Here is a 23,965-nt window from a genome sequence, read left to right as displayed (position 1 = left end):
TCCTGCTCTCCTATTTGAAAAAAACAGGGTGATTATCAGGGTGTCCTTTGAGAACCATCCTGAACTCTATGGATGAAAGGCCTTGTTAAGGAATATCAGGATTATTACATTCCCCATCCTCTCTTGTCAGTCCATTCTCAACTTCCCTTTCCTCCCAGTGCCTCCCAGCATGGCAAGCTTCACCCCCATCAGCAGACATTGCTCACAGCAGCTCAGCAGCTCGGGTGTTGACATGAAGGGAGGCCACAGCAGCACTGTGGGGGTGACTGTCCCTACCCCTCTCTGCTGGCTCATGTCCCCCAGGCTGGCACCAGCCCTGCGTGTCCCTGTGCTGCCAGTGGTGCTGGGCTGCTGCTGGGACCAGCCCTGTCCCTCTCAGACACAAAATCCCACAAAACAGCGATTTCTTGGGGTCAGAGGAGTCTCCTCTGTCAGGGGAACATTGCAAAGCACCCCAAAATACCACAAGAATTGACTTACCACCGAGTCAAGGAACCTAATGCAGCACTCGAGCTCGGGCCGAGTTTCACAGAACTGCCGAAAGAGAAGCCTTCCAATGGGCTGCTTTTCACATATGCTGCAGTAATCTCTCTCTAGAGGCAATAAAGAGAAGAACAGAAGCATGAAAACGAGAACAGCTCTGCCTTTTGGGTTGCTCATGAGTTTAAAGCATTGTGAATGAGTGCAGAACTACAGCCTCAAAGCACAACCTCCTTCTCCCTGCCACCACGTTTCAGGTATCTAAATACAAATATAATTAATGGCTTTAGGACTCAAGAGAGGCTGAATTTTGTAGGGCTGATGTTGGTAAAGGTCAAGCAAAAGCCATTCAGCTATTATGAAAAAACAATTTCATATTTTTCTGTGGTGGAAATGTATGCAAAGGTGTAGCTCAGACTGGTGGTATTGGTGGGAATGTGGGGAGCAAATTACAGTCCTTGAAACATGAGTCATACATTAAAGGGCAGAAAAAGCTGGAATTTGTGGAGTCCTTCCTGGATGCTTCCTAGATATGCAGTAAAGTGCCCCACATCTCTGGAAATGCTTAGCCTACTTTCTATTGAACAATTACAGTAAACTATGCATCTTCAAAGATTTCAAAATTTCTGCTATTTAATTGCTGAGCATTAAGGAATGGATAGAGCATATGGCATCTGGCTCATTTCAGTTTAACACAGCACTCCTCACAGAACTGTATTTCCCCTTAAAAGCCATGTTTAAATGCCATTGCCTTGTGCTGGTGCATCCACAACCATCACTCACAGTAAAGTAAAAGGTCCTTTGTCCCTCACAAGGATTATCAGCAGGAGAATATGGATGAAGGGCAGGCATCATTAACTGGCATGGCACCAGCACAAATGCCAAGGGCTTTGGATATTTTTCTGGTGAGAGCAGAAAATCCCCCAGCCTGCTTGGAGCAGCAATACTTGCTTGAGACACGTTATTCCTCTACAAGTACACACATGTCAAACAACATACTGTGTTTCCTTAGGCATTCTTCTCACCACCCTCCTCGCTGCCATATGGCACTTGCTGTTATTATGGAAACAACCAGCTTCTAAACACATAACACAGCACTGCAAACAGACATACCAAACCCACACAAGTTGTCAGTGCCTTGGCTATTTCTCTCTTGGGCCTATAGTTGCTCCTGAAATGTCTTTGATTCTCCCTCTGCTTTGGGCCCCCATGTCCTTCAGCTCCTCCCACTCCATGGGTGCAGGCACATGTCTGTGATGGAGCTTCCCTTGGCCATTGAGGCACCTAGCTGAAGGAGCTGCTCATCTCAGCTGGTGCCCTGGGGACCACGTTCGGCAGAACCAGAATTGTCATAGAATCATGGAATGGTTTGGGTTGGAAGGGATCCTAAAGATCACCTAATTACACATCCCCTGCCATGGGCAGAGACACCTTCCACTATCCCAGGTTGCTCCAACCAACCTGGCCTTGGACACTTCCAGGGATGAGGCATCCACAGCTTCTCTGGGCAGCCCATGCCAGGGCCTCCCCACCCTGTGGGTACATTTGTACTGAACACAAAATGCTGTATCAGGTGTTGGAGCTCTGCGCTGCAGCTGGGTGACAGCGGGCAGGAGCAGCCAAGGCTGCCTCTCGTCAGAGGAAGCAGGGAGCCTGCCCAGTGCAGCACCTGCTGTACCTCAGGAACTGGTTCCTGAAGCACTTCATCAGGAACTTGGTTTAGTGGTCACTAGAGACATGGGTTGGGGATAGCTGAAATGGGCTTTTCATTCAGTGTCGTCTTGCTCTGGTCTGGTCTTCTGAAGCAGTTTGGAACAACATGCTAGCAGCGTTTTTTCACTGGCACTGCCATTCCATTTTGAATCAGGATCTCACTCAATCTATTGAGGAAACTGCAATGTTTTGATGGTCTCTCACAAGAATTCAGTGTCGTCTTGCTCTGGTCTGGTCTTCTGAAGCAGTTTGGAACAACATGCCAGAAGTATTTTTTCGCTGGCACTGCCATTCCATTTTGGATCAGGATCTCACTCAATCTATTGAAAAACTGCAATGTTTTGATGCTCTCTCACAAGCAAAACTGGATCAAAATCACTGTGTAAATCCTAACCTGACCTCCAGTCAATCTAATTATCGCAGCCACCCCCTGGCACTGCTTTGTTTGCCTGAAATGGAGCCTTCAGCATGGAACATCATGGCACTGATCGGTGTGGTGGGAAAACCAGTGGAATCCCTGGGACACGGAGCAGCCTTGGGGTGTCCTTGTGGGTGCTGCCAGCTTGTGCTGCTTGACCAAGTGGCATTTTTAGTTCGTAACTGCTGAAGGGGTGTGCAGGCATGTACAGCACTAAGGGAAGTGAAGGAGTCAGGAGAGTGGATCAGAACAGCCACTCAAAACATCCCAGAGGCCGGCACGATGCCAGAGGCTCAGCAGCTCAGGGGAGCTCTCCTGGGAGGTGTGAAGGTTGAACTACATCTGCCTGATGCTGGTTTCTGCTACCTTGACTAACTAACTCTTGTGAGGGCATGAATAAAACATCCACCCTGAATATCAGCAGCACACGGCCTGCTGGTGGTAGGACTCAATCCCTCCAGAAGCCCAGACCCACAGCAAGCTTCCCCATGCCAAAAAAGGAATGAGACTCTTTGGATTCATAACAGAGTAAACCAAAAAGAGACAAACACAATAATCAGCTGGTTTGCTCCATATTTTCTCTTGTACAACATCATTTGATGGACAGTAATAACTGTTGTACAAAATGCAGTTAGTTTATCAAAGTTCTTATAACATGGTGACACCCAATGTAGCAGAGGATGATCTTCTACCAAACAGGCCAGTGAGAACACGTAACTTAATGAGCAAATTATACATCCATAACTGTTCTTCATAGTATAGCAGGAAAAGAAAACAAGGAGCTAAACACTACAACATAAGTGGATAAACACAACATAAATAAGACATGAGCATGGACTTTTTTCCTCCTACTCTACAGAACTTGGCCAACACGTGAGAAGGAAAAAGGAAATACCAGAAATAATCTCTGAAAATGCAACAGCCAGAGCAGCTCCCTGGAGCCATCCACGCCTCCGTCATGTGCACTGAACTGCTGGATGTACCAACACAGATAAATACACGACAAAAATGCTTTCATTCCTTGTAGGTGACACAAATTATTTTCTTAGGCCCTGATCGTGCTGTTGGCCTCACTAAGTCAGCTAAAGGAATCTGCACTCAACTAATTCTTGGGATACATGGGCCGGAGCGGACTAAGAAAGAAAAACACGTCTCAGCTAAAGCTGAAAAAGGAGTGCATGGTTTTATTATAGCAAGAAGTGTTTTAGCAGCGTGCTGCACCCCAGAGATGGAGCTGGAGCACCCCGAGCCATGCTCAGGAGCTGCTGCAGGATGGGGAGGCAGGCGGGCACCGCAGCCAGGGGCTCTCCTGGGCTGGGGCTGAGCCTTGTGTCGCTCTCGTTCCGCCTGCCAGTAAAAACATCCATCCAGTTTCAAAAGTTTAAAAAATAGAAGGAATGATTTCCTGAGGAAATGGAAATGTTAAACACTTGGAAGTGAAACCATATGCTTATGATGATGAAGTGTAACTAAAACAGCTCTGAGAGTGATATCTTTGGTAGTCAGACCCTCCTGCCTCAGCGCCATCCTGTTTAACACCTGCAAAGTCACCCAAAATGGGGATGAAAAGCTGGGTGGGTCAAAGTCTTGGGAAAGCAGACACTTCTCACTGACGCCAAACTCTTTATTTAGAAAATATCACTGGCAAACAATGCACACATGCAAGTGAATTCTCCATCTTCCTGACAGAGCAACAACACAGATTAATATAGAAAAGGTATTATATAAAATGCCATAATTAACATTCATAAGATAAATAAAGATAAATAATGTTTATTCATAATTCTACTGACTCATTTTTCCCTTTACTTCATAGCTTATGTATTGAAATACTAATTTCAGGAGCAGCCAGCACAAAGAACATACTGAAATAGTTGCACCTGCACACGTCATGCTGTCACCATTCAAAGCCTATGGCCAAATTTGTTCCCAAACAGATATTTTGGTAAGGCTCTGAAAAATATCTGAGCCCATGCCTAAGAAAAATATTCCTATTAACAAAATTTCATACCAGTCAAAACATTCCATTGATGAAGTGAAAAGCTCAGCACAAGGTAATAGAGTTGCTGATGTCAAAATCCCCAACTTTCAATTAAAAGGGGAGAAAATCTAATATTTTAATTACATAAAAACCTTCCTGTGTATTGTGAAGATTTTTTTTTTTGTCCAAATTTCTCATTTAAATACCTTTCTTTTTTTGGCTGGCTCAAAATACCACCTTTTGGAGAGAAGCAGTGGTCTGCAGAGAGACCAGATCCCCCCTTCTCTTTCACATTTGCAATACACCTGTGCGTTTTGATGGGTTAGTGATGGACTGAAAAACTGTGTGATAACTCTTGGCTGAAAATCAATCTTTTATGATATTCAGTGTAAACTGCAGGTGTCTAAGTAAGACTGCTATAAAAGTTGCACTTCTGCAACTCGTTCTGAAGAGCTGCAAATCCAAGCCCTGCACTCAGCTGGTGAGGCTTCCTCCTGTGGATGTCTGTGGGGAGGGATGAGCTCAGTTTAAACCTCACTTTTAAAGTCTACAAAAGCCAGGAACATCTTTTCAGCTTTTTGGTCATTTATTGGTGTGGCCAAGAATTGTATTTATGTACTATCTGTTAAGTAACATTTTATTTTCCAGCATACTGGAATCCCAAGAGCAGATTTTCCGAAGGAATGCGTGGAGAATTGCCAAGAAGACATGCACCATGCTGCTGCATGGGAACATTTGGACTTGACCTCTGGATCCCTGCTATCCTTGGCATTAAATCAGATGAAAAATGAGTTAAGATCCAAATGCAAAGTAATTATGCTGCCTAAAAAAGCCCCCACAAAACAACAATAACAACAGAAGCCCACAAAAAAACAAACCAACAAACCAACTGACAAACGAACACCTGGAACCCTCAAAGAGGATGGAAGAAGACTTAATTGTTCATTTAATGCTCAGTGATCCAGATCAGAATTCATCTTCCCTTCCTGATTTTTCTTCTTTAAGGTGAACCAAAGCCACTCAGATGCTGCTCCAAGTCCATTGTTTGTCTGCTGCTCTCTCCCTCTCACCTGCTTTGTCCCAGAATAACAAAAAGCACCCCAAATTAATGGCAGAAAGCATTTGAATGCCTCAGTCTCTACACTCAAGCTGGGCAATAGCAGCAGCATCAGAGCCCGAGGGAGTAGCAGTCAGCTCCTAAGATGCTGGCACACCAAAAGTAGAACTTTCTTCTTCCAGGGGGCTGGGGTCTGTCAAAGTGATCCCCAAAATCTGTGAGATGGATGGAAATTTCTGCTAAAAATGTCCCAAAATCGCACGTCTCACTCCTCAATCAAACTCAGGGAGATGCTGCTAAAAAGAAATCCTACCCTGCCCAGCCCAAATATAAAACCACTTCTGTTTTTTTGCCCATCTTTGCTTTCTTTATGTGAGTTTCCTTACAGGGACACACAATGAAAAGGAGGACAAAGGCAGGAACTAAGAGCAAGATTAAAGAATATGCAGCACAACTGAACTAAACAGACTTTCACAGCCCATCATACACTGTGCACTTGTAGCAATTTCCTTCTTTTTGTCAAAAAAAAAGACTAAATCCTTTAAGGTTCACAGAATTATTTTGTGTCCATTCAGAGTACTAATGGAAAACAAATTGCATCTTTAAGCACTGAATAACCCCATTTAGAGCTATATTAATATAAATACATTTTTCATTTTAAACCAGCAAGTCTAACACTGGTACTTATAAAGATGTCTTATAATTTACTGCTGCTCTTCTCCAGCCAAAAGTGGAATTACCACTGTCTATGTATAAACTTAATAAACAGCACACATTAAACTGCCTAGTCTTTCAGGCTGATGAAAGTTGCTTCTTATCAAAGGATCCTTTGTGGATGTTTTAAAAGGATTTAAATTGCTTTGATTGCATTATTAACAGTGTCTGTGTTGCTCTTGTATTTCAGAATGATCTGGAAAGCTGGAACATTAGCTCTTGCATTCTACAAAAGATGGTTTTCCATCTCTAATAAAAATGATTCAATACAAAAGATAATCCTTTTGTTCAAGAGTAAAACCCCAAGATGGGCCATATTAACACATCGGAAGACCCTCTTACTACCTTTTTACTCTTAATTTTCTATGGTCTTCAGTCCTGGAAATGTCATGGCCAGTTAGGACTTCATAAAGTTTGCTGGGAACCCTGGTACTTGCAATGGCAAACATGTCAAATATTTTTCAAAATATTTTTCTTTTTGAGAAACTGAAAATATGGGATCATTTCTGATGAAGAAACAGGGATATTGCTTTTTAAACTGCAGAGGCTGATCAAAAAAACCTGTACAGTAACATAGAGAGGGATCTCTTTTTCATTTGGGAATATTGCAGGAATAGGAGGAAGCAACAGGGGGGAAGTTCCTTGTCCTTCTTGCCTGTTATTTTCTGGGGTTTGTTGGGTTTGGGGGTTTTTTTGTTTTTTTGGGGAGCGAGGGGGCTGTTTTACAATGGCAACTTGTGGTTAAGATGCTGAGGACTCCACTGGCCCTGCCTCCAGCAATGCATTTAAAAAGTGAGGCAAGCCAGATGGTTGGAGAGCACAACACAGGAATAAAAATGTCACATTTCAGTTCATTCAAAAATTCCTATAAACTGTGGCAGCAAGTCATGTTATAAAAGCCTAATACAAGCATCCAGGCTCCCGTGGGAATTCAGTTACCAGCACAACTAATATTCTGTGCCCTGCAGACCTCAGTGTATTTATAAAACGGGGCTAATGGCACTGCCTGCCTCCGAGCAGCGTGGCCAGAAAAAGTCCATTAAAGTGTGGGAGGGAGCCCCGAGTGCTGCTGCACGGCCCCGTGGCTCCCGGCTATTTGCTCGCAGCGCAAACTCCCGGAGCGGAAATTTAGTCCAGGAGAGCACAGCGGAGTCTTTTTATCCGCGAACCACCATACTGCTCCAGAACTTCACCTGGCACTTCAGAGAGATTAAAAACGACGACGCAGCCTCTGTCTCAGGGAGTGTTTGTCTTGGCAGCTCCAGAGCCGTGCAGGTGCCGGACAGCAGCTCTGAAGCCAAGGGCTGTGATGAAGTTCTCCTGCTGGTGGCAAAAGCACACTCTCTCTAACCATAAATATTTCAACTGCTTTCTGTATTTTTTTTTTAATAAAACATGGAAATTGTTACAACCTATGACAAGATAATGGCTTGATAGATTCCTTATTCTAAACAGCAGCTTGTCCTGCTCTGCAGTTCAAACCAGCCCTTCATTGCTGAGGAAAGCTCTAGACCTAACATATGAAGTACTGGGGGAAAACATTTTATTGGCCTTCCTTTAATTTTTTTCCATTTGAATTTAGGATTTTCTACAAAAGACTTGGAGACCCTCATCTATGCTGTTACAGCAAGAGTTGTTCTGGCACTGACTATCTAAGTTTAATTAATTAAAAATAAGAATGCAATCAAGCTTACTTGAGACAATGGAATTACCCCAAACTGGTTTTAAGTCCTGCCAACTTAATTTTCTCTGCTTGTCAGATGTCTTTTTTAAAACAAACAAAATTTAATCTCCTGATCATCGAACATCTAATGTAATTATTCAGATGCAGACAGTGTTTGCTTTGTATAACTTCCCTTATTTCCACTCTTTTCATGGCATTAGGCTACAAGGATAAACTCCACACATCACAGCAGCATTACACTGGAGATGGAAACCGTCCAGTTGGACCGATATGGAAAATATGCTTGGAGAATATTGGAACAAACTCGCAGTTAAATACACTTCAGTGATACATATGGATCTTCTCATTTGCTTTTTGAAAGCAGCTGCATGGAAGCTTTGCTCATGGAATTCTATTTGAAAGTCAAATCCTTCAATCAGTTGCATAAATATGTTTGCACGAGCAGTTGAACCAGAACGCGTTTGTGGCTTTGTTGATTTTGGACAAAGATTTTGACAGGAGGGATTACAACCAACCCACCCTTTTTGTAGCAGCAGCAGGAGGAGGATCAAACAAGATCCTGTGAGCTCAATATAATCACTGCACAGGAAAACAGGAGTGGGATCCAGAGCCTGGGGAGGGACCCTCAGCTCTCACAAGGGAGACGTTTGGTCATCCAGCCTTGTGCCAGGAGCACAGTTAGATGGCAAAGTGAAAATGCTCTGCCCTGGGACCAGGCTGCTTGCCAGTGGAAGACAAATTCTCATCCTAACAAAATCTGAGCTACTCTGCTGAATTATTCCAGCCCTCCCCCAACACTTCTGGTATCTTGTAAAAGTTACTCTCCCAGGCAAGCGCATCCCTTCCATAAAAGTCATTGAGCAAGCCCTGTGCTCAGAAGCAGAAACTGCAGGGTCAAGGCTCAGCTGAGGAAGATGGAGTGTGCCATTAATGCTTCAGCTTCTCAATCAGAGAAGCAAAAATTATGTGAATTATGGGGTGCAGGGAAAGACAACAAATAATTGCTGCCAATAATTGGTTAAACCTGCTGAAAGCACAGAATATTCTGAGTTGGAAGGCACCCAGCCATCAAGTCCAGCTTTTAAGTGAATGGCTTATATGGCCTGCTGAAAGCACAGAATATTCTGAGTTGGAAGGGACCCAACTATCAACTCCAGCTTTTAAGTGAATGGCTCATATGCGAATGGAGCTCCCAACCTTGGTGTTATCAGCACTAAGCTCTGACCAACTGAGATGGAAAGAATGACTCCCATCAATTCCAGTTGCTCCTTGATCAAGCCCACCTCAGTTTTCCCACCTCTCCTCTGTCAAGCACTATTTACATGAATAAAGCACTCACTCTCTCTCTCAGTTCCACAGTCAACACCAGCAGGACAGTGGAAATGCATGCACCAGGATTAATTGCCAGGAAATCTGGACTGCAAATGTGCAAGGGGAATATTTTAAAGTCTTTATTTTTTAACTTAAATTATTACGTACCATGTTCTTAAACATATCCTTTATTTTACATTTGGCTGCCAGTTAAAATAACAGTGAATAGAAAGGGAACAAAAAGCAAAAAAGAGCAGGGAGATAGAATGACTGGCTGACAGACAGATAGGCAGGTGTGTTACACTTCTAGTCAAAAAATTACCATTACTACTTGTAAGTTGCTTTCCATTCCCATAAATTACACTTGAAAAGCACATGGCCCTGGATCAGTGCCTTTGGTGAGGTTTCCCAAGCACAGTATTTGAACAGTTGCCTCTGTGGCCAGTCACAAAGGTATTCAGGGCAGGGTGGGCTTCCAAACTACTTCACACTGATCACAAAAGATGCCCCACCAACATTTCCCAGCACTTTCATGTGGTACTTGTGCAGCCCCAGGGGAAGGGCTGCCCACACCAAAACCCTGACCACCACCCTGGCTAGAAAAAGAGTTTGCCTTTATCTTCTGAAATGACTTTCAACAATGTCTCTGCCGCAAGGCCAGAGGATTGGAAAAAAATCCCTCAAAGAAATATGAAAGCTTACCTCAGAAACACCCTGTGAAATTCGGGGAACAAACACTTAGTTGTTCTCATTTTGTTCTGCCTTGGATGGGAATGACAGAACTGGATGATTTGTTCTCAAAGACCGTAGCTGCTTAGATTTTTTTTTTATTTTATTTGGGACTTTTATGCCCAGTCTGAAAGTTTTCAACTGAAATACCCAACTTATTTTCTGTCTAGTGCTGTTATTTAGACTCCTGCCTGGTGACATTCTGGGTAATGCATGCTGAAAGAAAATTTCAGTAGAAGTTGCAATTTGAATGTTTAATGTTATGAAATCTACAGAACTGTTGCTGTTGTACATAGCACAAAATAAACATCTCGATTCCAGGAAACCAATGCAGACATCTTGTGAATCACTTTCTTAAGACGAAAAGACTTCTGCAAAACTACTCTTTGACTTCTAAACCAGCCTAGCTAGAAAGCAAAGCAGCTTTCCTTTCTCAAGATGAAATTTTACCAGGTCAGTAAGTGGCAGAGTGCACAGAACCACCAGCACAGTCACTCTGAGTGCATATTTAAGCAGCACACGTTACTGACAGGCACATAATAAAACTATTCACAGGCATTACTTACTCTGCATGCCGTTCAACAGTCACTGCAAGTCCTAAGCATCCCAGCCTTTTTATTAGTGAATCCTTTAATAGAAGAGTAGATGCTATTAGTTGTTACTTCATTGCTAAATTTTCTTGGGTATTTTTCTTTCCATTTTTTTCTCCTGATGTTTTGAAACCCCAAGCTTTGAGTACAACAAAACCCCACACTGGTAAAATTCCACTGATTTTATAAGTGTTTGTCAATCCCAACCTTTAAAAAAATGGCACAATAAGCTCAACCACCAACCTAAGTAATCAGAGACAATAATATACTGAAAAACATAATCAATCCTCAACGATTTTTAAGGGGTACCACTGACCTGTGACAACATGCTAAATTACCACTTAACTGGATCTTTTGCTCAAGTACAAGTGGCTCATTTGTAATAATACAGACACTGACTTTGCCTTGGTTTATATTGACAGGCTGATTTGACTGCCTGCTGAGAGACAGCCCCCTCTGAGTGGGTGTGAAGGAGCTGAGCTGCTGAGTAAAATTGATAGGAGGAGTGGAAAGGAGGTTTTAAAGTCATTTAGAAACTCCAAATGCACTGAAAGTAACTTGTGCAAGAGAGGCATTGCCAGTGGTAAGCATTTTTTTCTCCTTTTTGACAGAAGTCTGCAGTACCAGGGATCCCTTCATAGCAATTTACTGGGATGGATGCAGAGGGTGTGGCAGCTTGTGTCCAGACACAAAAACCATGACCAGTCTTACTTAGGTCTACAAAAACAAAAAATAAAAAAGAAAAACCAATTTTAGAGAGAAATTCCACTTCAATCTTATGAAAACTGGATTGTCATGGGGAAAATATGTGAAAACTTTTGCAGTTTTAAAAGTTATTCTAGTATTTGATTTTTTTCAGTTTATCTCTTTTTTTTCTGGTCATTTCTTGGTCTATTTTTACACTGTCATATGAAAACCATCTTACCCTTATGAAGTGTTTTTCCCTCATTCTGTTTCCTAAATTTCAACATACCAATACTCAGCAACACAAAAGAATGATATTCAGATCTGCAAAACAAGAAGACCAGACTATCACCTCCAAAGTTACTGAAAAGATTTCAGAAGGAAAAATTAATGGGAACTTCAAGTAGGGTTGCCTACCTCATAAGCAGTGATAGGATATTTAGATGCTGAAAATGTATTTAGACATTTTACTTCTCACTTGGAAGAGGATACTTCAACATGTTGGATCTGAAGAAATAAATGAATAACTGAGATTGCCTTCTTTAGAATCCTTCCAGCCAGGTGCTGACCCACCAAGAAATTGCTTTGCTCAAATATATCAGCTGGGTACACTGAAATCTAATCTGGTTGTCTCATAAACTTTCATACCAGAGCGACACACGGCAAGGAGTAACTCTGGTGTGGTAAAGCAGCCTCACAACAACATGAGAAATCCATTCCCAAGGTATTCTTGTCAAGCACATATGAGGAAGTGAGATAGATGAATTCAAAAATAAGAACTGTGCAACTGCTCACGCTGCCTTTTCTCAGCTGGGTGCCACCACCTTCCCTCTGTGTGAAGCATCACCTCTGAGTCTGCAAATGAAGGGATGCTCAGACATGGGGAAAAGGATGACTTTTATGGGGCAGCCACTTAGGTTTGGGTTGGCCCTTCAATTCCACCAAGCAGAGTAGCCTCTTGTGCTTGTACTTTCCTGCTGAACTCCAGAATGGGTAGGGCAGATGCTGTATGTGGCTTTTTGGTGCACAGATGTTTGGAGCAAGCTGTGGCTTCACCAGCAATATTCTGTGTCTATCCATGTGCGTGGATAGACTGCTCCTGTCACCTCATCAGTCAGTGCAACAGCTGCTGAGAGTTCTCTAAAAATGGAATTCAGTGTGTAATTATCACTTTAGAGGGTAGATTCTCCTGTATGAGTGGGACATAGGAGCACAGCACAGTGCATGAGGCTGGAAGAAAACCATCAGCTAAGGTTTAACAGCTCCATTCCCAGGACTGAGGTGCACTGTCTTCTGGGTCCTTAACCCAGGAACTCCACAGAAGACAGGGATTTCCTCTTCAGCAGACACGTAAAATGCACTTCTCCGAAAGGAAAAGGGGGAAAGGGATGGAAAAGAAGAGCCACATGGCTGATCTGAAAGGAAAACATGCTTGCATTGACACTGAAACATTAGAGACATTGTTCAAGTGCAGTTCATCCTTGCAAAAATATTATCCTCGTCTCGATGCCAAGGTTGGTGAAAGTATGGGCTACTTGCCATGGAAGTGCTGGGTATTTAGGCTAGACCTGTCATGGGGCTTATTTACTCTCTGCACCCAACGTTTCAGACACACTCAAGTGTAGTGTTCATGTCTTGGCAGGAACTTCTCATTCATGCATTTTCTCCTGGTCCCCTTTGAGGAGTCTTCCTCCCCAGACATTGCAGTGGTTAAAATTTCATTGCTTGCTGAGAAAACCAACACTGATTAATTTCATCCTACTTGCATGGAAGAGGTAAAGTATGCAGGTCTCCAGCTAGGGACAAGGAAATCCCTGCTGCTTACATGCCACATTGAATAAGCAGCCCATGGTTGAGGCCATTGGACTTCAACAGTCTTCATTCCACCCGCAGGAAAGAGGCAATTATCCACAGCAGCATGGGGAGCAAACAGGAAGTCATGCAACACATTCACTTTTGATTACAGAATATCTTTTTTTACAAGACATAATATTCCACAAGGAAGAATTCAGCTGCAGTGTTACGTCGATGCACCCCAAATTATTAAAGGAACACGACTGAGGTTGCAAAGCTAAGCCTCAAAACCTAGGAAAAGCCTAAATTAAAGTTGCTGGTGCAGCCTGAATGCCACTGCTCACTGTGTGTGCGTTCTGGTACAGTCTTTAATTACATCACTGCAAACTGCTTTTCCCACAGGGCCTTTGCCTCATTCAGCACACAGGACGGACAGTGCTTAATAATGAGCAGCTATTCAGTGTTTGGTGCTCTCCTCTGGTTCAGTGTGTGGCCCTGGAATGTATTTACTGCACACCAGTCAGGCCTGCCCTGGAGACACAGTGATTCATTTCCTCGTAGACTTTTCTGTGACATTCTCCAACGCAGCCTTTAAATACCTCAGGTGTATTCATGGATTTATTTGCACCCCACCTTTGGGAGACAGATGGGGAACTGAAACATATGAAGATTAAGGTAAAAAGTGTCCACTGATCGGTGTTACTTGATTTTCTGTGTATTTAGATTTAAATTATGTTCTCTCTGTCCAAAGCCAATCTTCCATTAGCTTCAGTTGGACACGTTTGTAACCAAGACCCAAAAATCTCAAGGCAGCTACTCAGAAAATGGAAAAAAGCACAATTAGAGGCCAACTGTGAAAAACTAATTTTAAGTGACTTGCCTGTCATCACATAAGATCTATCCCTGTCCAGTTCCTTAGTATGCTATTCAATTGCTTTTGCTACGAGACCATTTCCTTTGATGCTGCAAATCCCCGTTTAAATTTATCACACACCTTTTACCTCATGCAGTAAATGAGTCAGCCATTCTATGCTCCTTTATTAGACAACCCAGTTCCAGCCCCAGACTAACTCAGGCTTTTGAACTGGCTGCATCAGGGCTCCTGGGGAAGAAAATTAATTATTTGATATATATACCGAAAGATGAATTTAAGCTGCATAGGCAGCCTTAATTCAAAATTTATTTTAGGTGCTCATTGTTTTAACACATATTTTTGCATGCTTAATTTTCTAAGCTTTTAAGGAACTGAAGAAAAACTGAAGAACAAAACCTGCTGTGGACCAGTGAAGAAAATCTTGTTCATTTGGAAGAGTTTACACAAAAGGCTGGGAACTTTCGACTTGGCAACTCGAAGAATGTTCTTTTAACACAGTTTTTCTTGAGCTCTTTCCTAAGTTTTCTTTGAAACAGAAACTCCATCATGTTGACACTCATAGTGATACCCATACCAGCAGGGCTGACACACGGGTGTCAGTGTATCTGCTTGTGCTGCTGGGAGCTGGGAAAGAAGCAGTAAATTGTGTTGGCTCATCATCCTGGGCTCTACAGACTCTGTGGAACATGACTCCCCTATTTTTTCTTTCACCTTCCCTTTCTCACTTTTGCCATCTTCTCCAGCAGTACTGCTCCTCCATTCTGCTTCCACTAAGAAGATTTCCTCCACTTCTACACTCAATCTCAATCTCTTTAGACAGTGGGTCTCAATTTCTCCCCCCATCTGATCCCAGCATTTGTCCTACACTGACAGTGTGCAGCAGTGCAGGTGGAGCATGGATTCACTGCACACCAGCAACTCTGCAACAGCTCTCCAAGTGCCACCCTTTGGGAGACATCTGCAAGACTAGGTTCTCAGTCTGAAATGGCTGCTTTCTTTCACTGGAGGGAAGAGTATGGAGAGATCCATAAGATGGGATCCTTCCCTGAAATCCCTAAATGGCCTCTTCCATTTTTGACTGAGAGGATGAACAGCATCACTGAGTTGCAGCAAAATGCAGTTAAACTTTGTCAGCTCCCTCAGCAATGTGCAATGGAACTAACATCCTCTGAAACTGCAATAGATCTCATACTTAGCCTGGATATTTTAGGAATAGCTATAATGGTGTTAATTCACCAGTGCTCATTCCCTCACCAGACTGATGACACTTCTTTGCCTTTCCGATCAATCTTGGCTTCCACCTTCAGACTGTTAGTCTTAATAAAACAAAATTAAAAAGAAGGGAAAAAAAAAGAAAAAAAAGGAAAATTGTAGCACAGAAAATATCTAGCATGGAAAACTTCAGTCTACATAACTCTGGTGAGATCTTAATCTTATAATGTCCATTATTAGACAAACTCAATAATGGATGGTGCTACCCAGCCCACCAGTAAGAGTAATCCATATTCAGAAGCTTTGGCTTTGGGAGAAGTGTTGTTATTATTTGTCATGTGTTACAGGGCCACTTCTGTCCTGCCTGTTGGTGTTTGGGAACCTTGACTTGGGAGCCTGACTGGATGCTGACTGCAAAACTCTCAGAGGATGCTATCTTTGAGGGTCATATGGGAACCAAAACACAAGCAGCTTCTTTTCCCAGAGTTTTAGCCTAAATAGATAAACATAAAACAGCAGATGAGGAAAAATAAGAGTGACTGCATAAGACTCATGCAACGTTTTGTATAATTTTATGATTTGTAATAATTAAGCATCTCTCTCAGTTTATCGGGGATTAATATTACCTTCCTTTCCTTGAATTCCATTCAGTTCTTACATTATACATATTCCACATGAGCACTCTCTTCTCCCAATACCTCTGGCATAAATCTGAGCCTCTTTGGGAAGGACTCATAAGGTTATGAATGTCTGGACAGCCTGAGTAATGAAAGGCCATTTGGGGCCGAACCATTGACCACAGCTTTAACTTGCCAGGAAGCATAAAACATAAAATGTAAATTAGGTACTAATAACCCATTTTTCTTCTAAATCCTTGGTACAGATGCGCAGCATGAAGTACAGATTATGTTTTGAGAGAGATTTTGGAATAATTTGCAGTTAAAAATATTGCATGGGACCTTGTGTTGTGGCCTCAGAAGAGACTGAATTGTGAGTTGTTACTGCTGCCCTTGAACCCACTTCAGTCGATGGAAAGTTTCATTGGCACCTGAATTTGTTGCTTTGGGTAGCTGCCTAGCTACCAGCAAAACCCAGCACATAATACTGTCATCAGGGAAAGTGGAATGTGCAGTCCAGCAAGCAAGACATGCATGGAAAAGTACATTTCTCCCAGCATGTTTTGCAATCTCCATGCTATTCCCTCCTCATCTTCCTTTCCACTGATCTCATCTGTGGAGATGAAGTCAAGAAGAAAACTTAGGAAGTAGCACTTGCAGGGCAAGATCATTTTACTGCCTGTGCATGACCAGCATCATCCTTAACACAGCTTTGACCCTCTGGATGGGCCCAACCCCGTGTGAAAAAAACAGAAAATCAGAAAAAAATAGCTCCAGTGTTCCTCAGTCAAGGGATCTGAAGGCAGCTTGAGGTTGGCTGGGCACGTTTAGTTCCCATGTGAATTTGCCATTGTTGTGGTCTTGGATTCTGCCAGTAACAGTGTGCATGAAACTGTTGGGAAATGGAGCTACATGTTATGCAAGTCACAGCACAACATTTCTGTCGTGCTGCTTTCAGAACACATTCAAAGACATGTCCTTCATGTGTGAATTCCAGCCTCCAGCTGCTTTATGGAAGGAGGCTGGAGCTATCAGTCCCCCCTCAGAAACCATTTCTCTTGTTCTGTCCATTGCAGCCCAGCTGCGAGGAAAAGACCAGCTTTCATGTTTTTCATCTCAGCCCAGGAGTATCTAAAAATATAACCTGTGGAACTCGCTGCTTGAACTAATCATGCTTCAGGTAAAAATAAAATAAATGTACTTGGCCTTAATGAGATCTGCAACTGGTTCTCCATCTCATGGCACACATCCTTTTTAAGCAAAACCTGGATTCTTGTTGTGTTTCAATAGGTCAGTACACCTGATACGGCTGAGTCAAACCATTGCTCTACAGCTCAACAATTTCCACTATTCTTTGCACCTAGAAAATGAGATAATTCAATCAATACTTTAAAAAATTAAATAAATACCTGGGTTTTGGTATGCAAAGAGGGGAAACGTGGCTAAGCCCCTGATGCAAGACTTAAAGAGAAGACAGGAGTAGATCTCTCCTGTATCTCTGCAGAATTGCCTTGCGGGAATAGATACCTTCCCCTAAAGAAGCAATGCAGGGGAAAGTAAATTCATATCTCCTCATTCTCTCGTCCTAGTAATAATTTGTAGCATTATTACTAATAAAGATTATTTTACTGTGCTAATGGTTAATCATGGCACAGGAGCAAGAACATATGGAGGGGAGCATGGCGCTAGGCACTGAATAAACACAGAAAAACAGGGCAGTCCTACCCTGATGAGTGGAAAGGTTTAGATAACACAAATAAATATCCATTGCTTTTGGACCCCTGTCAGAGACACCTTCCAAGTCTTCTCAGGTTTGACTGTTACTATTGATGTAGAGAAAGAGAATCATGACTTAAACAGGGAAAGGAGGAGACTCCTAAAAACACATGTTCTGGCAAACCAGAAACAGACTAAACAAGCCTCTTGAAGAAATATGCATTTGAGAAACTACCCTGATTTGAAAGATCTGGCTTTTTTAACCCCACTCTGTGGACCTGTAGTACAGCAGCTCACTGGAGATACATCTTGTGATAACTCAGGGACACTAACACAGTAGGAAAAGAACAATACTGCAACAGCAAGAAAATAAACCTTGAGATTACAAAGAAAAAAACAAGAAAAAGAATCCACAAGGTCTGGTCTAGTGCACACTATCATTATTGATGTGAATCATGACTTTGTGATCCTCAGAGGAGGGTTGGTTGGCTCTCCATAAATCAGGTTTAAGGGTATATACATTACTAGCAAAGGACAAGCACCACAGTTTGCTTTCACATAATGATCCAGCAATGGCATTTAATTGAGCAGAATATAAACACCCAGGCTGGAATTCAGCCAGGACACTACATTTAACATCCTACTCTAAATAAGAAATTCCATATAGGCTGCAGTGTCCAAGCAGAGCAGAGACAAGCTAAAGTAAAAGATCTCCTCTGATAATCCCTCTCACAACAAACTACACAGACCAGAATTTATAGCCCTGGGCAACATCAAGAGTTGAGTCGACCCTGGCTGCAGCTGCCAAATGTGGTGGAGCACTTGGAGAGCATTTGCTGTGGATGACAGCAAGCGTCTTTTGTCTTGGACTGTCCTAGTTAAGTCCCCTGGGGGAAAAACCAAACAACCATCTGCAAGAAGTCTCTCTTCCACCCTGTCCTGTTGGCCTGCTTCCCTTGACTGATCACTGTGCTCTCAAATGAACTCACTCATAAATGTGACGACAGCCTCCCCATTTTTTGGATGTCGGACTTTAAGCGAAAGGAAATCAGGGTGTTTGGAAAGTTGTCACCTTATCCTCTGCCAAGGACCAGGAGAATTTTCTTTCTTCATTTTTTAGGAGTGGCCAAACCACTTTTGAATCACACAGTCAACATGGTGAGCATGGCTGACTTGCCTTACTTCCCCCAGAACCATTCTACACTGTTCAACGACAACAGCTTGTGCAAATACTGGCAGGAAGTCAGCAAAAATATGACAGAAGGAAGATGTAAAAGTTCCAGCACAATTAAGAAAACTGGTTTTGGTTACTCTCATCAGTTGAGACTAATTAGACCAGTAAGAGTGGCCAGACCTGGCTCTCGTGTGGAATAATCTGCTTGCAACTCTCACAAATGATATTTGCACTGAACAGACCCAAGACAACGCTCCCTTTGCCGTAGGTGTCTGTGTTGACCAGCCTGATTTCATCCATCCTGTCACCTGGTGCTGCCCTTGGCACAGCCCCACTGAAAGTACTGTAGCACATTATTCAGACAATTCCCCTCTTCATCCATCATTGTGAAGTCTTACAAATGTTGCAAGATAGTCCAGGAATTCATAAAAAAATCCCTTGATTTCAATGGGAACTGTTGTACTGTGGAGATCTCAAAATCACATAATTCATATAATTGAAATGATCTGCTTCTCTTTTTTTCCCAATTCAGCATTCTTGTGAGACAACATTTTAATTTGTTATCTTCCTAAGCTTTTTATCAGATCTTCCTGTATTCTTCACTCCAGCCTTCACATAATTTTCTGATTAAATAACTGAAAACACCTGGTACAGACCATGTCTTTCAGCATGTACTCAGAGGAGCACAATGACTGTGAAAAGCTCAGTAAGCAAGGGCAGAGCTTTAAAATTTCCATGTGGGCATTCACATTTCAGTTGGAATATATGACAGTTTGACAAAAAATATAAATAGGGAAGGCAAGAAATCACTGATTAACAAACTCTGTTGCTGCCCACAGTTAAGGCAGAGACCACCTTTTACTTATGTCTGGGATCACATCACATCTCACAGCTCTACATCAGTCCAGCTATATGGCATTTAATTCATTTCTGGATCCCACAAGCCTGACTATCCATGAGTAGTTGGTTGTTGAGACCTGGGTAAGAGCAGAAATTTCAAAGAACTACAGTAGATCATTAATAATAAGAATAAATGCCTGAGAGAATGCCTTAAAACAACCTTTCTCTAAAATTAATAGGAGCATAAATTTCACTTGCTGCAAATTAGAGACCAGGAGGTCCAAGCACGATCCATTTTCTAAGCATTCCATTTTAAAGTAGCATAGATCAACACCATGAAATGACAGTGCATGTACACTTTGAAATAAAAAATGCCTGCTAGTCTGTGCCAGCTGCAAAGGGCAACAGCATGGAACACCCTGGCACGTTCCTCTTCAGGCTGGGGGAAGCCTCTCAGAAACATTAGCTGCTCCTGTAATTCACGGGCTGAAATGGCAAGGGCCCTGGGCAAACAGCTTCTGTTAACTCAGTCAAAAGATCACAAGGACTTGCACCAGCCCAAAACCAGAATGCCTGTTGTGGTGCTGGTTTTGCTCTTCTCCATTTGATCTTGCCTTTTCATGATGGCTTTTTTATGGTGGCAGTAATGTTTTCCTACTTGTCTCATGCTGCCTGAGACCTTAGCTTTTGTATTCACTTTTGTATTTTGTATTCACTTTTGTATTCATTAGCTTCTGTATTCACTTTTCCTTGCCTTGAATTAAGCACGATCTTTTACCATGGCCAGAGCTCTATTTTTCCCAGATATTTAATCCTGATCTGTTTGATTCCAGGGCTGAATATGACCCAGAGTCCACATTCCTTGTGCTGACTGATAACCTCCTCCAGGCCACAGAGAGCTATTTGCCCACAGCAGTTCTCTCAGATAGGTCAGCTTTATTTATTACAGCACACTGACCACATGGCCGTCCCCTTCTTCAGCAACAGAAGCTGCAGAGCAATGCCAAGCCCTGATTCTCTGACCCCAAGGATTCCATGGGAGATCCACACCATCCCTAGCTTCATTTCACATGCAGAGCTCTGACAGGACATCACATCTGGATATCACTGGATGCCCTCCTGGGCAGCTGAGTGACAAGCCAATCCAATAGGATGCAGAGACATTAACTGGAGCTTTCAAGCCTGAGGTGAGGAATAAAACTGATTTACTAAAACACAATGAAAAAGTCAGCACTTATGGGAAGCCAGATTGAAGAAGGCTGTTCTGTCACTCAGGTTCAGGGCTGGGCTGGATTTGCCAAGTGCTTTTCTCCTTTTGAGGAAACTGTGGGCTTGACATTTGACTGTGGACCTCTCTGCAGTGACTCTGCCTCTGCTGGCTTCCCACGCGCCACCTCCCCTTTCAGATGGCTGAGAGCAGCAGGATGCTTTGCAATGGATTTTCCTGCCGGGTGCCTGCTCAGCCCTGCACTGCACAGGATTCCCGTGGCTGTCATTAGCTGGGAGCTGAGTGGAAAACCTCACACCATAGCAGCCTAAATAGCAGACATCTGCTGTCCCCCTGCCCCGGGCCATGTCACTGCAGTGGCTTGGAGAGCTCCAGACTGGCTCGGTGGTGTGGCTGGAGCTCTGCAAACACTCCTGGTGCAAGGGTCGTCTCCTCTGGAATGTGCTTCCCCATTTCAGCTCCAGCAGCCTGGATTTCATTGCCCCTCCCCAGGTCATCCTGCAGAGTCCATCTGCTTTCCCAGGCTCTGAAGGGGAGGAGAAATTTGGGGAATTGTAAGGCTGCTGTAGAAAAGGCTTAGCTGTAACATGGCAGGAAGAGTTTGTGCCTAGAGACATTGGCTTGGTGAGTAGAAATTGCAGTGATATTGAGTAAATCTGCTCAGAAAGCAGAATGGGGAACTGTTACTGAGCTAAAGAAGCAGACACTTATTGACTTTCTGGGACAGGAAATAAAGGATTTTTACAACCTGATAAGTAAAACTGTCCTGATTAAGGCTTAAAGTCTATAAATAAAAAAAGAGAACTAGGAGGAAACATAGAACTTAAGGTCCTAAGAAGAGGGAGGGATGGGGAAATCCATTACAGGATAGTTCCAAGAGCCTACTTAAAATATTCAATGCTGATCCCTCTGCCTTCTAGCTCCTCAAAAGAAATCACCTCTTACATCATGCCATTCAAAATGAATTATGCTTTCAATTTTCCTTATTTCCTGCTATATTCATATTAAACTATTACATTGTATGCAGGAAAGAATCCAGCAAAAGCAACTCGTTGCATGCTAGGAATGGTTTTCTTCAGATGGCTTTAATGCTGAAGACAAAGGTCAGCAATTTACCCCAAACAAAGCACTGGAATTTAATCTTTCCTCTGCTTGGGAGCAGCATGATTCCACAGCCTTCACTGCGTTCTTCAAATACATTCCTACTGGAAAGCAGGTCTTTAAAAAACCTTTTATAAAGCTGGGTTTTTTTTCTCCCTGAGAGACTTGAAGCCATGAATACTGTATTAGGGAGCTGCCAAGTTATCTGCAGAGGACCTCTACCACTTTACCTCTTCCAGAGATTCTTGTTTAATTAACGCATTCCACAAGCTGTAGGACTCCTCACAGCTGAGGATTTCTTCTGATCCGTGCTGGAGGATGAGGGCACGGACAGTTCACATCAAATCCTACAGCCCCCTGATCAGCTTTTTGCATGCCAACTGCATAGCCTGGAAATGCATCCCAGAGCAACGCATGAAACCTTCAAACTGCACTCTGGAATTGGGAAGGAAGGGGAAGACAGCTGGAAATGTGCATTATTTAGAATGCTGTAGGATGAGAAACAGATGCTGGCATGGCATTTGTGGAGTTGAAAGTCACCCAACTCACGCTGCCAGCTGGCAAGCCAGCCTGGTATCAAACCCACAGCTATGCAAAACCCACCACCACAGCTGGCACCCAGGCTGGCAGAGCTGGCCAAGGGCCAGCCATCACGGCCACTGGAATGTTCCCTCTCCTGCCACTGTACCTCCATCCTGCACCAGAGCACAGACAGGGAACTCAGACTGCACCTGCCTGGGAGATACACACAATATCTCCCTTTCAAGGGCTGTCTATGCATTACCAGGACCTAAATTTGCTTAAATGAAGGGTAAAAACGGCAGAAAAGCAAAGGGGTGAGTTTGCTCTCTAATTTGTCTTGATGACCCACATCTCATAGGCAGAGCCTCCAGCTGAACTCCCAGTGCCTTCTCTCTCTGAGGCAGTCAAAGGAAAGGCTTTCTGATCCCTTCCCAATGCATGCTGTAAGTGGGTGAGCTGGCAGCAAGATGAGATTCCCTTCCTTCTTGCTGCCTACCAAAAAGGGAAACCCTGGAAAACTGCCAGATCTGAAGACTTGTTAGGGAAATACGAGTTTGTTGATGGGAGGCAAAAAACAGATGAGGCAGAATTCCACATAATTCTGCCAGCTAAAGCATTGTTTTGACTTGCATCAGTAGAAGGAAGCTATCAGCTAATTTACACAAAGAATAAAGGCTTTAGGGGAGATGTGATTTAGCATCATCAGCCTCCAGCAATGAGTGAGACAGAAGGCTAAAATCATAGGATCGTGGAAAAGGTTGGGTTGGAAGGAATCTTTGAAGGTCATCTAGTCCTATCCCCTGCAATGAACACGGGGGTTTGGGAAAATATTATAATCAGTCCTTGGAGATGGAGAAGGACAAGTTTTCTCATATGATATGAACAAGGAGAAAATAAAGGAATATCCTACCAATGCTAAGAGTTACAGTGAGCACTAATGGAGCCCTCTGTAGATTTCAGTCTATAGGTGCTTTAAAGGAACTGGTTGTGGGTGATGGTTACTTTCCACTTAGCTCAACGCTGCTGTTGGGAACACAATCCCATCCCTTTTTTTTTTGAACGGGGATGGCAGGCCTCCATCAGAGCTCCTTCAGGATTTGGAACAGAGGCCAGTGAGTGCCAGAAAACTTGCGAAAACCACATGGCTACAGGGTGGATCCATGTCTTCCCTGTCTCTGTGCTGGCCCTGTTGTAATCCCAGCCTGTGCTGGTGCACAGAGCCCTTTGCAGAGCACACTGGGAGTAACCACAACCTTGTGTGACCTTTGCCTTGGCAGCTCCTCCGCAGAGTTTGAAACTCCACGTTGCCTCCTTTCACTCCTTAAGATCTCACCTAAAGAAGCTGATTTTTAACTCATAAGAAAGGTCCCTGCACCCTGAGGAGACTTTGATGTAGATTCTAAAAAAGACATTAGTGCCAGTCATAGGACTTGGGGCTGTCCATGGCAAAGAACAGGGAGAAAAGGCTGTAATTCTCCCTTGCAGCTCTGACCACTGATTCATAGTCACACTGCCATGGACAATAC

At 43.2% G+C, this 23,965-nt stretch overlaps 1 protein-coding gene across 3 annotated transcripts in view; it reads right to left on the bottom strand.

The window, feature by feature from the left end:
• The window catches only part of GRK5 (G protein-coupled receptor kinase 5), a 156,629-nt gene that overhangs the window by 60,106 nt on the left and 72,558 nt on the right, over positions 1-23,965 (bottom strand). For 2 of the 3 annotated variants that reach the window (XM_041415749.1, XM_041415750.1), the window contains exon 3: positions 481-593. In XM_041415749.1, the coding sequence (XP_041271683.1) occupies positions 481-593 (113 nt within the window). Of the gene's footprint in view, positions 1-480; positions 594-23,965 lie in introns of those variants that run through there. The other variant, XM_041415751.1, reaches the window with a different exon arrangement.

The sequence above is a fragment of the Onychostruthus taczanowskii genome, unplaced genomic scaffold (genome assembly GCF_017590055.1).
Source record: "Onychostruthus taczanowskii isolate IOZ18803 unplaced genomic scaffold, ASM1759005v1 scaffold5, whole genome shotgun sequence".
NCBI classification, from domain to species: domain Eukaryota; kingdom Metazoa; phylum Chordata; class Aves; order Passeriformes; family Passeridae; genus Onychostruthus; species Onychostruthus taczanowskii.
The sequence above is the reverse complement of the archived record's forward strand: the minus strand, read 5'-3'. Positions and strand labels throughout refer to the sequence as shown.